Source organism: Nematolebias whitei, chromosome 1 (assembly GCF_014905685.2).
Source record: "Nematolebias whitei isolate Nwh7 chromosome 1, NemWhi1, whole genome shotgun sequence".
NCBI classification, from domain to species: Eukaryota; Metazoa; Chordata; class Actinopteri; order Cyprinodontiformes; family Rivulidae; genus Nematolebias; species Nematolebias whitei.
The window spans coordinates 71265807-71280570 of NC_056498.1; the positions used below are offsets into that span (position 1 = coordinate 71265807).

The window sequence follows — 14764 nt, forward strand, 5'->3', positions numbered from 1 at the left end:
CTTAATCAAATTTTGTGTACATTATTGTAAAGTGTTACCATATAAGCTTCAGGTGAGATGAAAGACTGAGCATACAACAACTGTTGCCCAAGTTCTTTACCATGCTACAAATTGGTAGAAAAAAATAGATTAAATTTTCATTAGACTTTTAATATGAATTACAGATAACACTTTATATAGGTACTGTACTGTGTAATGTCATTTCTTTACAACTCTTCAATGTCTTTTTTTTTGGGGGGGGGGGGGGGGGGACTGTGGCAGTGCGACTGTCGAGTTGATGGTCTTGTAATCCTGAGGTTGCAGGTTTGAACCCAGCTTGCATTAAGAAGGGCATCTGGTGCAAAAATTGTCAAATCATGTCAAGTTGCTTGGTGTGGTGACCACTGCAAAAGGGAGCAGCCAAACGAAAAGCATTTTATAATTTTTCAAGTACAAATTCTATCTTGATCGGTGCTGTGCATTTCATATGGTCACATTTCATAGGATTAAATAAACAAATCCTTTATTACAAGTCTGGAAACATCTTTAGGTTTTGATCAGCAGCAGAACAGACATTCCGCTTCAGCACAGAAGAGCAGAACGGTGCGTTTAGTAATTTCTGTAGCTGGAAGATGAGTGAAAGAGTGCAAACCTGTTATGTACACACCAGATCTCTTGGTCCCATCTGTCTCTGGCTGTCAGACAAACATCTCTTTGTTGATCCACATGAGCGTGCGCGTGTCATTGGGTTTACATTCATACTCAATGCTGTTAAAGCTGTTGCCCCACTGGCAGTGGTCCCTTTTGTTGTAGTTGTAAAACTTCACCTGCCACACGGTTTCAAACGATCCCACCTCTGTGAACTGCAGCAGAAACACAAAGACACCCGAGTTTCCTGGTGATTATGCATTTCGACAAATTACAATGGAGTAAATTATATTTTTCTGTAGAAGTATTTGAAGGTTGGATGAAGAGACTGTATATTAACAGGACAGATGGCTAAATGCACACTGTACCATCCCACAGACTGCAGGGTGTGAATGCACAGATGGACTGCATCAACACTGATGCTCACACTGTTAAAAGCCTAGCATTCCTTGAATACATGGACTGCAATCGTTCATGCCAGAGTTGTAAACTAAAAATCATCATATGATGAGAAATGACAGTTGAAACCATTTTGATAAAACCATGAAAAATATCATTATGCATGATCTCATCACACTTGCGGTATATATTGTGAATACCTTTGTGCAGCTGCCCTTTATAGAAATACGTCATGAACAATTGGACAAATTTCCATAAACCTTTTGGAAAAGAATCACTTGAATGTATATCTACATTTGATTAAACTTTGAAGTTAACCAAGTTCATGATGGCTGCCACGGCCAACAGACTTTAGAAACCACAGAAATTGCTATGACAAAATGTATAAATGTTTAAATTTCTTAAATTTTAATAAGACAGAAGTCATATTGTTTCCATCTAATGACAATCAGGAACCACTGTATCAACCTTTCCCCTGTAGCAACATTAGAGAAACAAGTTGTCACTAATCTGAGAGTGAAACTGGACCCTTCCATGAAGCTAAACAGTCATGTAAACACGATTGTTAAATCCTGCTTTGTTTTGTTTATTTCATTTGAGGAGACTGTCTAAATTGAAGCCCATACTGTCCAAATGTAATCTTGAGACAGTAATACATGTTTTCATAACATCCAGGCTTGATTACTGCAATGCACTTCTTTTTGGAATCAGTCAGACCTCTATTGCACGTTTACAACTGGTTCAAATTGCTGCAGCCCGATTTTTAACTGGTACAGGCAAAAGAGAGCACATTACTCTAATTCTGGCCTCCCTTCACTGGCCATACAAGTCCGGTGCATGACTTCATGGGCAGCGGCCAAAAGGTGGGGGCCTTGGTGCTCTGACCCAGGCTTACCAAAGCTGGCTCTTGGGACATGGAATGCAAGTTCTCTGGCGGGGAAGGAGCCTGAGCGTAAGGTTAAAGGGGTACCAACTAGATAAAGTTGGGCTCACCCTCAACGCACAGCATGTGCTTCAGAACCAATCTCCTTGAGAGGGGCTGGACCTTATTCCACTCTGGAGTTGGTCATTTATTAACCTTTATTTAACCAGGCAAATCCCACTGAGATCACAGATCTCTTTTGAAAGGGAGGCCTGAGCCTGAAGGCAGTCTAATGCATGGTTTTGGTCTGTGGGAGGAAACCGCAGTACCTGGAGAAAACCCACGCTAACACGAGAAGAAAATGCAAACTCCACACAGAAAGACCCCAGGTCCAACCAGGGATTGAACCCAGGACCTTCTTGCTGTGAGGCAACAGTGCTAACCACAGCCATGGTGTTGCCATGGTACTGCTCATGGTGAGAGGCGCCGAGCTGGTGTGGGTCTACTCTTAGCCCCTCGACTTGGTGCCTGTAGGTTCCCTGCACCTGTGCACCTCGCTCAAATACTTACGGCATGGAGGCTCTACTGATGAAAGGACAACTTGATGGTGCAGCCACGTCCAGGAAATGGAAGACTGTAGACTTCCAGTGTATACGACTTAGAGCTTTTGAGTGGGAAGCGCAAGTCTGGCGGGTAGTACCATCGCTTTAAGGACGTTTTCAAACGTAATCTGACTGTGTGTAGTTTGGCCACCAAAGAGTGGAAGGAAGCTGCTCAAAGAAGATCAGTTTGGCGTTCAAAAGGTCAAGAAAGGCGTCTCAAACTTTAAAACTCTGGCCTTTCCAAGTTAGACCTCGAATGACATATTTGCAAGAACCGACTTAAACCCTCCTACAACTATACAAAAAACAGTAGCTGGCCTGCACAGGTGCTGATCATAATTTGAATATCATGAAAGAGTTCATTTATTTCAGTATTTCCATTCAAAAAGTGAAACTTGTATATTATATTCTTTCATTACACACAGACTGATATTTAAAATATTTATTTATTTTAATGATTATAACTGACAACTAATGAAAACCCCAAATTCAGTATCTCAGAAAATCAGAATATTACCAAAGACCAATTAAAAAAAATAAATTTTTTTTTTAGAAATGTTGGCCGACTGAAAAGTATGAACATGAAAAGAATGAGCATGTACAGCACTCTGTACTTAGTTGGATTTCCTTTTGCCTGGATCGAGCATTCATTCATTCATTCATTCATTCATTCATTCATTCATTCATTCATTCAACCTTTATTTAAACAGATCAATCACATTGCGCCTAAAAGACTCATTTACAAGTGAGACCTGTTTGGACAGACGAAAAAAAAAGTGGTAAAATGGACACATGTAGGAGTTGGAGGCAAAAAAAGTCCTCAGACTTTTTCTTGCCCGAGAAAAAAAACCCTAATATTAAAAAAAACACCTCGCACAAACAAGCACATAGTGACAGACATTCTGCAGAGGGTGGAGCCGAGAGCGGTGAGCATGTTCATAGATGCTCTCGAGGTCACTGTAAGAGTTCTGATAAGGATGGAATAATCAGTCAATGTCCTCTGGTGAGATCCATAAACATTCTCGAGGTATGTCAAGGAATGGCCAAGAATAACGTCTATGAGAATGCAAGAGTCCTGAAATGACGACAAAGTTTATTCAGCTGGTTTCATCTGGTTATCAGTTGGAAATTCCTCAGGGAGGGGGTGGTGAGCATCAGATCACATTTTCTCCAAGCGGATTCAAATAAAATGGCCTTCAAGGCCAGCCAAGGGAGCCAAATTCAGATAAACAGTTGTTTTGGGGACAAGCAGAACTTAATGACATCTACCTTGAGTCTGTGTTGGTCCACTCGGTTCCGAAATGTCCAAAATACATGGCCACACCGAAGGAACGTGCCTGAGTAAAATCCCCAAGATCTGATCCATTTTGCCCAAAGCATTTGAGTCCGGATTCTCGAGACATGAACCAAGCCATCATAAAGGCAAGCAGTGTGATCGGGTCCAAATTTGCTGCCGACGACTTCCTTGATTTATTGATTGATAAAAACCAGCAACCAGCCAAATCCAAAAAGCAGGAACCAGTTATCGAAAATCCAATTAAATTTGCGTCCTTAAAATTCACAAATGGCATCAGAGACACACATCATCAAGTCTTCCAAGTCGATGAGATATCCAGTTGTGTGCATGCCAAAAGGGCAAATCAGCTCACCTAAAGCCCGTCTTCTCTTCGAAGAATTGTTGTAAATTGAGTTGAGGGACCAACTGAACCAAAAGTCCATAATTATAGTTCAGAAGAAATGCAAGAGAGTCTCACAAGCAGTTCCACAGACAGACAGAGCAGCAAAGCAAAAGCAGAGGGGGAGGGGAGAAGCATCCGATCTTGGCAAGAGCAATGCAGCGTGGCATGAAGTCGATCAGTCTGACACTGCTCAGGCATTCTGAGAGTCCAGGTTGCTCCGATAGTGGCCTTCAGCTCTTCCGAATTGTTGGGTCTGGCATATCTCATCTTCCTCTTCACAATACCCTATATATTTTCTATGGGGTTAAGGTCAGGTGAGTTTGCTGGCCAATTAAGAACAGGGATACCATGGTCCTTAAACCAGGTACTGGTAGCTTTGGTACTGTGTGCAGGTGCCAAGTCCTGTTGGAAAATGAAATGTGCATCTCCATAAAGTTGGTCAGCAGCAAGAACTGCTCTAAAACTTCCTGGTAAAGCATTGACCTTGGACTTCAGAAAACAGTGGACCAACACCAGCAGATGACATAGCACCCCAAACCATCACCGACTGCGGAAACTTGACACTGGACCTGAAACAACATAGATTCTGTGCCTCGCTTCTCTTCCTCCAGACTCTGAGACATTGATTTCCAAAGGAAATGCAAAATGTACTTTCAGAGAACATAACTTTGGATCACTCAGCAGCAGTGCAGTCCTTTGTCTTTAGCCCAGGCGAGACGCTTCTCTTGTTCAAGAGTGGCTTGACACAAGTAATGAGACAGCTGAAACCCTTGTCTTGCATACATCTGTGCATGGTGGTTCTTGAAGCACCCACTCCAGCTGCTGTCCATGCTTTGTGAATCTACCCCACATTTTGAAATGGGTTTTGTCTCAGTCCTCTCCAAGGTGCAGTTATCCCCATTGCTTGTACACTTTCTCTACCACATCTTTTCTTTCCCTTCACCTCTCTATTAATGTGCTTGGACACAGAGCTCTGTGAACAGCCAGTCTCTTTTGCAATGACTTTTTGCATCTTGCCCTCCTTGTGCAAGGTGCCAGTGGTCGTCTTTTGGACAACTGTCAAGTCAGCAGTCTTCCCCATGATTGTGTAGCCTACAGAACTAGACTGAGAGACCATTTAAAAGCCTTTGCAGGCGTTTTGAGTTAGCTGATTAGAGTGTGGCACCAGGTGTCAACATTGAACCTTTTCACAATATTCAAATTTTCTGAGATACTGAATTTGGAGTTTTCATTCATTGTCAGTTATAATCATCAACATTAAAACAAACATTTGAAATATATCAGTCTGTGTGTAATGAATGAATATAATATACAATATACAAGTTTAACTTCTTGAATGGAATTTACTGAAATAAAAACTTTTTCATGATATTTTAATTTTTATGACCAGCACCTGTATCTCCGATACAGAGGTTGTGAAGCATTCCATTTTGTCCATGAGCATAGATCTTGTGGCTGTAAGAGTGGAGCAGCATCTGTTTTTATCCATCCTGATCCACACAGTTTGTGGTTAAAGTGGACACATCCATCAACAAAGGTGGAGCAATCTTGTTTTAGCACATGGACCTTCAGGTTAAACTGCACTCCTGTGTTTTTAAAATATCTTAACCTTACCGAGAAGAACTGCAATATAGAGAATTGAGAGCTACTTGCCATCAAGCTGGCCTTGGAAAAATGGATACATTGGCTGATAGACCTTAAAAATCTAGCCCACTTGGAATCTGAGGATGCATTCACACCCGGTAGTCCGGTAGACTGTTCGGTTGGGGACCAATATTCATGACATTTTGTTTACATTTGAGCTGGTCCGTTTGCATTCACACTGCACTGTGCAGTGGAGCCAACCTGTTGAACCAACTTATTCCCCTGCTTGCCTGTGGGGGCGCTGCACCAAGAACTACTGAAAGAAACAACACAAAAACCTCTGAAGACACTTCTTCTGGAAATAAAAACAAAAACGGTGTGGCATCAAGTTTTCGCAGTTTTAGGAGTTATATTTTGTCATTTTTCACAAATGGACTCAGCATGAGCAGAAGATGAGACAGAAGACCACAGAGAATATTGTTTTTCACACAAGGCAGCTGACGGCTCCATATAACGTAAGAGAAATGCGCGTTTGTTTGCCCTGCGTTGTACTCCACTTCATTCTTGTGGAGCGGGGCCCAGTCTGTTTGCATTCACACTGTACTCGAACCGCGCTGGAGTTCTCTTCTACCGGACCGAGACCTAGGTTTTAGCCCGGGCCAGAGTTCGCCTTTTTGTTCCGTGATAGAGTTCGATGGCGCGTTCACACCTCCCCAAACGAACCGGACTTTCTAGGAAAACGAGCTAGAGTTCGATTAAAGCGGAATAAACAGGGCTGGTGTGAATGCACTCTGAAAAACTTTTCAACTCCAGACAAGCTTGTTGGTCCATGTTCTTTGTTTGTTTCAATTTCACAACGGCTTATGATGCTGGGTCTTAACTTGATGCGTTACACCACCAGTTTTCCAAAGCAGTATACTACCAGTACATCGCTTTTACCAAGCTTCCTTCAGCCCTTGAAACTTCCCAACTCCTGGTTCACAATGCTTTCACATTACATGCATCCTCTCAGACATCATTTCAGATTGTGGTCCACAATTAATTTTCCAGGTCTGAAAGTCTATGTAATCCCAATGGGGCCACTGTCAGTCTGTTCTCTGGTTTCCATCCTCAGTCCAACAGGAAAATTGAAAAGAGCTTTAAGCTACTTGAGGTGTGTATCTTCTACTTGTCATACTGAAGTTCACAATTACCATGGGTTGAGTATGTCTATGAGCAGATGACTGTGTAGATGAACAGATGCTGGGATATATTCATCATTTAACGCGGATTCCTCATTTTTCTGGACTGAATAAAACGTGCATTGAATTTAAGGAAATGCAAACGTGAGACGTCATCTATGTTTGACCCATCAAAATGAATGCGGTCATTTATTTACAGAATCAAAGTTTAACATCAAACATTTACATTAATTTGGCAAATTATGAAAATAACAACATAAGCAATCAATCAGGAAAAATCATACGGCCATGATTTTTCCGTTGCTTCACCACAGACACTTATGAAAACTGTACAACTATGATCTTTTACCCACATGAATGTGGGTGAGCATTTTACACAGACATTTCTAAATATCTGGAAGAATTTCTACTTGATAGAAAAGTTTAGAGATGAAAGAAGTTTAGAGGGAGTTAAGATGGTATGGGAGGGGAAGAATGTTCACCAGAATTGACACTCTCCATCAGAACTCAGCTCTCCATCGGTACGCTTGGTAGGAAACTTGATCCATTACCTTTCTGAAGATTCATCAGCAGATATGGAGTTCCGTTAACGCTACCTGTCCAGCGTCTCCTGATTGTGGCTGTAGCTCGTCAGAAGTAGAGCTAGTGATAGTTATAATCCCATGGAACTCGGAAGAGCTTTTGTCATGTCAGGATCATCCTGTCTCCGACAGAACTCGAGCAGAACCAGCAGAAAACTCTCCAGCAGAAAACTCCCACCGAACTCTAGCAACTACTGAACTCCAGAACTCTTAGAACTCCATCAGAACTTTAGCACTCACTAGACCAGGAAGTACTGACATTTTAAAGACTCTTTCCCGGTTCACTTTTGGGAGTTGTTCATTGGTCAGAAACGACCAGACGGGGTGTGTTTTGTGACGTAAGAGGTTAGAGACAGCGAGAATTGTTATGAGACAGATCAGAAATGTTCTCACAGACAGAGAGAGTTTTGTTTTGGCGTGTTTCAGAAACAGGTGCAAAACATCTATATTTACGTCTGAGAGGATTCTAAAACATGACAGTTTTAACATAACAACTTGTTTTTCGTTTGACTCCAACCTTGGAAGCGCACACACTTGCTCATTCAAAGGCAGAAATCAGAAAATGCATAAACTCTGTAACAGCTTTTAACATGAGTTCTAACTTTGCATGAGAATAAAAATCATTACTCAGTTAATAAAATTGATTAGTTCACTGCAACATCTAAAATGGTTTGAACTAAGACACTTTGATTATCAACATTTGAAAAATAGTAATGATAATAAAAAGAGTGTTCTTTTCACTTGAATCTTCAAGGAAGAAAGTCTCAGGATGGGTGAACCTGTATTTCTGAGTTCAAATGAATGAAATGACAGTTCCTGTCCCACAAGGTTCTTAAGGTCAAGATTTTGACCTTAGACTTAGTTTTTGACATGGGCCTAGTCCACTACAACTGTTTAAATCTCTTTGAAGCCTGCCTCAAATATCAAACCCCTCAGTTTCCTATCAATGAGATTAAAGTGGTTCTACCTTCTGTTCACCATTTAAGTTATCAGTGGATCTGGTATCAGACCAAGTGGCACTCTTGAGAACTTTTGATGAGAATTGAGACCTGGCTAATCAACAGAGGACCACAGTCCCCCAGTACTCACCTGGACAAAATATTTGGCCAAGGTTTGACTTCCAACTCTAACATGCATCTAAGGAACCATCTCCCAAATACATCAGGCATTTTAAAAATCAAGTCAATTGTAAATCCATCTTCTGTAAATTTGAAGTTTCCCTCCTCCATGAGATTTATTCTACTTTTCATGTGTCCCATATAAAACCTGTTTCCAGTCCATTGTGCCCTCCTGCCACACTTCCCTTGCCAAACTCATTGAAAACCACCCAGCTTATTCTATGTGCTGCATTTTCTATGTTTGCCACAAAGACAGACCTCAGATGTCCGGGCAATTGTTGAGTCAGTTTTGCTGACATACAGTGTCTTGCAAAAGTATTCAGCCCCCTTGAACTTTTCAACCTTTTGCCACATTTCAGGCTTCAAACATAAAGATATAAAATTAAATTTTTTTGTGAAGAATCAACAACAAGTGGGACACAATGGTGAATTGGAATGAAATTTATTGGATGTGTCAAACTTTAACAAATAAAAAACTGAAAAGTGGGACGTGCAATATTATTCGGCCCCTTTACTTTCAGTGCAGCAAACTCACTCCAGAAGTTCAGTGAGGATCTATGAATGATCCAATGTTGTCCCAAATGACTGATGATGATAAATAGAATCCACCTGTGTGTAATCAAGTCTTCGTATAAATGCAACTGATCTCTGATAGCCTCAGGGTTCTGTTCAAAGTGCAGAGAGCATCATGAAGACCAAGGAACACACCAGGCAGGTCTGAGATACTGTTGTGGAGAAGTTCAAAGCCGGATTTGGATACAAAAAGATTTCCCAAGCTTTAAACATCCCAAGGAGCACTGTGCAAGCAATCATATTGAAATGGAAGGAGTACCAGACCACTGCAAATCTACCAAGACCCGGCCGTCCCTCTAAACTTTCATCTCGAACAAGGGGAAGACTGATCAGAGATGCAGCCAAGAGGCTCATGATCACTCTGGATGAACAGAGATCTACAGCTGAGGTGGGAGAGTCTGTCCATAGGACAACAATCAGTCGTACACTGCACAAATCTGGTCTTTATGGAAGAGTGGCAAGAAGAAAGCCATTTCTCAAAGATATCCATAAAAAGTGTTGTTTAAAGTTTCCCACAAGCACCTGGGTGACACACCATACATGTGGAAGAAGGTGCTCTTGTCAGATGAAACCAAAATCAAACTGTTTGGCCACAATGCAAAACAATATGTTTGGTGTAAAAGCAACACAGCTCATCACCCTGAACACACCATCCTCACTGTCAAACATGGTGGTGGCAGCATCATGGTTTGGGCCTGCTTTTCGTCAGCAGGGACAGGGAAGATGGTCAGAATTGATGGGAAGATGGATGGGGCCAAATACAGAACCATTCTGGAAGAAAATCTGTTTGAGTCTGCAAGAGACCCGAGACTGGGACGGAGATTTATCTTCCAACAAGACAATGATCCAAAACATAAAGCCAAATCTACAATGGAATGGTTCACAAATAAATGTATCCAGGTGTTGGAATGGCCAAGTCAAAGTCCAGACCTGAATCCAATCGAGAATCTATGGAAAGAGCTGAAGACTGCTGTTTACAAATGCTCTCCATCCAACCTCACTGAGCTCGAGCTGTTTTGCAAAGAAGAATGGGCAAGAATTTCAGTGTCTCCATGTGCAAAACTGATAGAGACAAACCCCAAGAGACTTGCAGCTGGAACTGCAGCAAAAGGCAGCGCTACAAAGTATTAACGCAAGGGGCCGAATAATATTGCACGCACCACTTTTCAGTTATTTTATTTGTTAAAAAAAAAGTTTGACACATCCAATAAATTTCATTCCACTTCACAATTGTGTCCCACTTATTGATTCTTCACAAAAAATTAAAATTTTATATCTTTATGTTTGAAGCCTGAAATGTGGCAAAAGGTTGAAAAGTTCAAGGGGGCCGAATACTTTTGCAAGGCACTGTAATATATTCTACCCTTATAGCTTTTGCAGATATTAAAGTTCCAAAGATCTCACAGAGCTTCCTTTGGCTTTCACAAGAAAAACTGTTTTAATTAGATTTGTTTGCGTGTGCTGCAATTTTAGGTCCCGAGGTAAAAAAATACAATGCAAAAACAACAATAGTGTAATATATAACTATTACAATAATTGTGTGTGATCTTTGCTTATAACTTTAGCAGTAACCTAATTGTTGTTGGCACTTTGGTGTGTTAGCAAAACATCTTTCACAAGACGTATTCAGAATGTGACATTTTCCGATATCGCATAACAAAATTTACAAGATTGGACCAAAACAGCTACAATGCTATAATTTTTCATCAGATGATCTTTAGGAATGCATGATATAAAAACGGTACACGGTAGAAGTGATAGATATTTAACCTACGATAGAGATCCGTCTTCTACCGGCTAACCGCAGTAATGCTGTGTCCAATGTAAAATCAGAGTAGTTGGATTTAATTGTTACTTTGAGTTGAAAACGGTGCGTAAGTGGTGTTAAAGTCATTTCTTTGAGAGCCAAGTAGCAAAGCTACAAGCTAACTACGCCCGGCTTGCCGTAATGTTGCCTAATTCGGACACATGCACAAAACGCTGTGTTCCGTCGAAAGTTTTTTTTTTTTTCCCTTCCCCCAGCAAAAGTTAAAGTAAGCGTTGGCCAGCTTTAGAGAAACTTGCTCTCTGATCTGTAAAAGAACACCGTTTTTTTGTATGAGTTTACTGCGAGACCCTCTGGTCAAAGCCACAGAGGAAACTGGTCGCCATTTTGTGTCAGCTCTCCTTAAAGCGGAAGGAGACACCCACTAGAGGGTTGGAGGGTTAAGTGTTTTCAGTGTGCACTTTCTGCTCTGTTGCTGTTCATTTCTTAAGTGAGAAGACTGGAAAACTGTTAAGAGTTAAACATATTTTGTTTAAAACATGTAGCTAAAACTACATTTGAAACATTTTGCACTGTTTTGCACTACAAAAAAGAAGTCTAATACTTGATTTGTTAATTATTTAAAAACTCTGGACCTAGTAGTGGAATTTTCTTAATTGAGATTTTGTGGTATAGCAGTTTTCAAAACAAATGATGGCAAAAAGGACACCTTATGCTCCCCCCCCCCCCCCATTCCTAATGCAAGTTTTATACCAAAAACATATTGTGATATACATCGTTAGCGCCAACCTTCACAATACATATCGTGATATGAATTTTATGCCATATCGCACATTCCTAATGATCTTAAGTCTACAACTCTGGCATAAAGGTGGTGGGAAATATGCAAGACAGGTTGTGAATTTAATCATCTTTGTTTTGATATTTGACTAGAACTTCTTTTTCGGGAAAACTGAGGGTTGTATTCAGTACCTGTATATTGATTTGAACAGGTTGCCTCTCTCCACTCTTGGTGTGTGCCACCCCCTCAGTGTCATACTGGCCAGTGTAGACCACAGACTGGGGGTCTTTAGACTGCTGCTCCAAAGGAAAGGTCACCCCACCAACACTCATTGAGCTGTGATTAAAAAAAAACATTCTGATGTCAACACACATTTGTTTGCTGTTTAACGAGTGGAATGGGCCCAGCTGTGGCCCGGGTGAATCTGGGCCACAGATGTGTTTTTTTTTTTGTTTGTTTTATTGACCCACATTTTTATCAGCATCTGTTCTACATCCCATCACGTGTGACCTACATCTGTTCATGTCTTACACAGCGAGGGCCAGATATCCCCCTCAGATAACCCACAAACCTCAGCAGAGCACGCAAAAGTAATCTGCTGTGGATTTAACGTGGTGTGTGTGCTGCATTTACGAGCTGCACGGAAATTCAAACGCCCACACCTTTAAAGTGAGTTAGTTTAAACCTTGGGAGTTTAAACCTTGGGAGAGAAATGTACATTAATAAATAGTCCACCAATATTTATGTAATGACTATACTTTTAGAAAACGTAGCGCTTCCTCCGATGCATTTTTGACAAAGAACTAAAAATGGAAATATCCTAAATGTCAGCAAACGCAGCGTGCAAATCTGTGACTAAAAATCAACGTGTGGTGCGTTTAAAGGACTTTCGGAACAATAATAAAAAACGCGTAGCCTAGTCCTTTTAAGTGGGTAAAAAAAAAAAAAAGTCCATAGAAAAAAATACAATAAAATCTCCCAACATTTACATCTCCTCCTTGTTTTTCTTTTAACAAAATGTCTGACGCTGTATGATATCATGTCTCTGCCAGAATCAATAATCAATGACAATCAATAGATCCAATCTAATAGCTACCTACGTGGCCTGGACGGCTCCTGGTTTCACCACCACCTCAATCTTGTATTTGGACCCAGTCAGCAGCTTGATGGTTCGGGTCTGTCCAAACCGAGCTCCGTCAGATTTGAAGAACACCGCCGTGTTGTTGGGAAGCATCTTAAAGGAAATCCCGATTTTAACGATCTGAGGAACGTCGGCCATGTTTCCATCAACTGTGGGGGGCAGCAGGTCCGGATCAGGCGGACTGAGACCCGGAGGAGACCCGGACCATCTCCGCTTCTTGTCCCTGCGCTGCGTAATCCGGTCCAATCTGCGCACACACGCATAATCCCGACAACACGCGCGCGCGCACAGACACATTCTCTCCTGACAATTTTAAATGGAATTTAAAAACACTATGTTTGTTGTTGTTGTTGATCCTGATTTAAAAAAAAAAAAAAAAAAAAAGCTATGCATACAGATATCACAAAGCCACCAAACCAAGTTTTTGGACATATCTTAATTGGATTAATCTCAAATTTAAAATTCCTTCTTTCGACGCCGATGCCATTTTATTTTATGTTGATAACCTAAACTCGGCTTTCTCTGATGCCATAAATAGTTATATAGTGAAAAATCCACTGTATAACAAGCCCTCCCCGTTTTATGAACGAATCATACTATTCATTATGTAGATTAAACTAAATTAGAAAAATGCTAGAATCATTTCACAACCGATAACCCATCTAAAAAACTTGTTTTAAGCTTCTAATAATCCTGCTCCTTTGCGTTTTTTTAATCTTTCATTATATTGTAAAAACCCTCATTGTAAAAGTAGTTGACACCCTTTAAATTAGTATCATTCCGTTCCATTTTATATTAATAAAGTTCTTTTTAAAAAAAAAAAATAGATATCACAAGAGCTTAGAGTACGACTTAAAAATGATTGACCACAAAGTTTTACCTCACTATCTGCAAAAATGACAGAGATCGCCTATTGTGTCGATTATCTTTGCAGTCATCTTTAATGGGGTTAAGTGCAAAAGTTAATCAGTAGACTTGTGTGAACTCCATCTTTACCTTTAGAACCTCCCAATCTCAAAACTCTTAAGCCTAACAGTAATAGTGAGCAGAGAAATGACATTTCCTGTAGCAACGCAGTGGGTGACAAAGTATGGAAATGTAAGAAATTTAGACATTTCTGCCATCAAAGAGAGTGCATTAGGGCAGCCTGCATTTCCAGCAATATATTTTTGTAGGCTTTCTGTAGAATTTAGAGAAAATTAAACATTTGTACAACTATCAGTGCAGACTCAGCACTCAGTATAAACTGTAATATGTCCAGATTTGTGTTAATGGGCTCTTTGAAGATATTCAGTATGACAATTGTTAAGAGGTACTAGGTTTAAAATGTCAATTGGTTCAAGAGTTCAGAAAAGTCAATATCAAGACAGAAAATATACTGGCAGCTTTATTCAGAATTTTCCTTTACAAGAAGCTACCAGAAGGTGCTGCAAAGAAATCCAACAAGTCTCAGCAAGATAAGATGTGAAAAAAACATGACCACCTCTGATAAGTCCAGCTCATTCACCTTCTTTTCTTCTAAAGGTCAGTTATTGGGACATTTTATTGCTTTTCCTGCATTTCAGGTGAAAGACTGGGGTCTGAAGGGCTCTCAGGGAGTACCAGTTGTTGGAACGAAGGGCTCTCAGGGAGTACCAGTTGTTGGAACGAAGGGCTCTCAGGGAGTACCAGTTGTTGGAACGAAGGGCTCTGTAGTGATGTCAGGACAGTTCACTACAGCTCTCAGAGTACCAATTGTTAGAACAAAGAGCTCTCAGAGTACCAGTTATTAGAACGAAGGTTTCTTTCACGATGGTAACCCCTGTTGGACTTGACCACATGAGAGAATGGGTTCTTTTCAATCTTGCCCAATGGAACTTCACTTGTTCTCC

The 14764-nt window shown here is 40.7% G+C and overlaps 1 protein-coding gene across 2 annotated transcripts; it reads right to left on the reverse strand.

Annotated features, from left to right (window-relative positions):
- Window positions 1-226: 226 nt before the first annotated feature.
- cnrip1b (cannabinoid receptor interacting protein 1b) lies at window positions 227-13126 on the reverse strand. 2 transcript variants are annotated; one of them, XM_037687356.1, is made up of 4 exons: window positions 12853-13126; window positions 11944-12088; window positions 647-842; window positions 227-383 (listed from the first exon to the last, which is right to left on the reverse strand). In XM_037687356.1, the coding sequence occupies exons 1-3, from the start codon at window positions 13029-13031 to the stop codon at window positions 678-680; spliced, it is 489 nt and encodes a 162-aa protein (XP_037543284.1). In that variant the 5' UTR covers window positions 13032-13126; the 3' UTR covers window positions 227-383; window positions 647-677. The 2 variants fall into 2 exon arrangements, with proteins under 2 accessions (XP_037543284.1, XP_037543276.1); XM_037687348.1 differs by having other exon boundaries at window positions 632-842.
- Window positions 13127-14764: the final 1638 nt, after the last annotated feature.

Bases quoted from the DNA above. Each gene is read 5' to 3' on its own strand.
- cnrip1b (XM_037687356.1), bottom strand. From the start codon at position 13,031: ATGGCCGACGTTCCTCAGATCGTTAAAATCGGGATTTCCTTTAAGATG. The intron at 12,089-12,852 runs GTAGGTAGCTAT...TTTTAATCACAG, and splicing joins CCAGGAGCCGTCCAGGCCAC to CTCAATGAGTGTTGGTGGGG. The intron at 843-11,943 runs GTACTGAATACA...TTTCTGCTGCAG, and splicing joins CTGTTCAAATCAATATACAG to TTCACAGAGGTGGGATCGTT.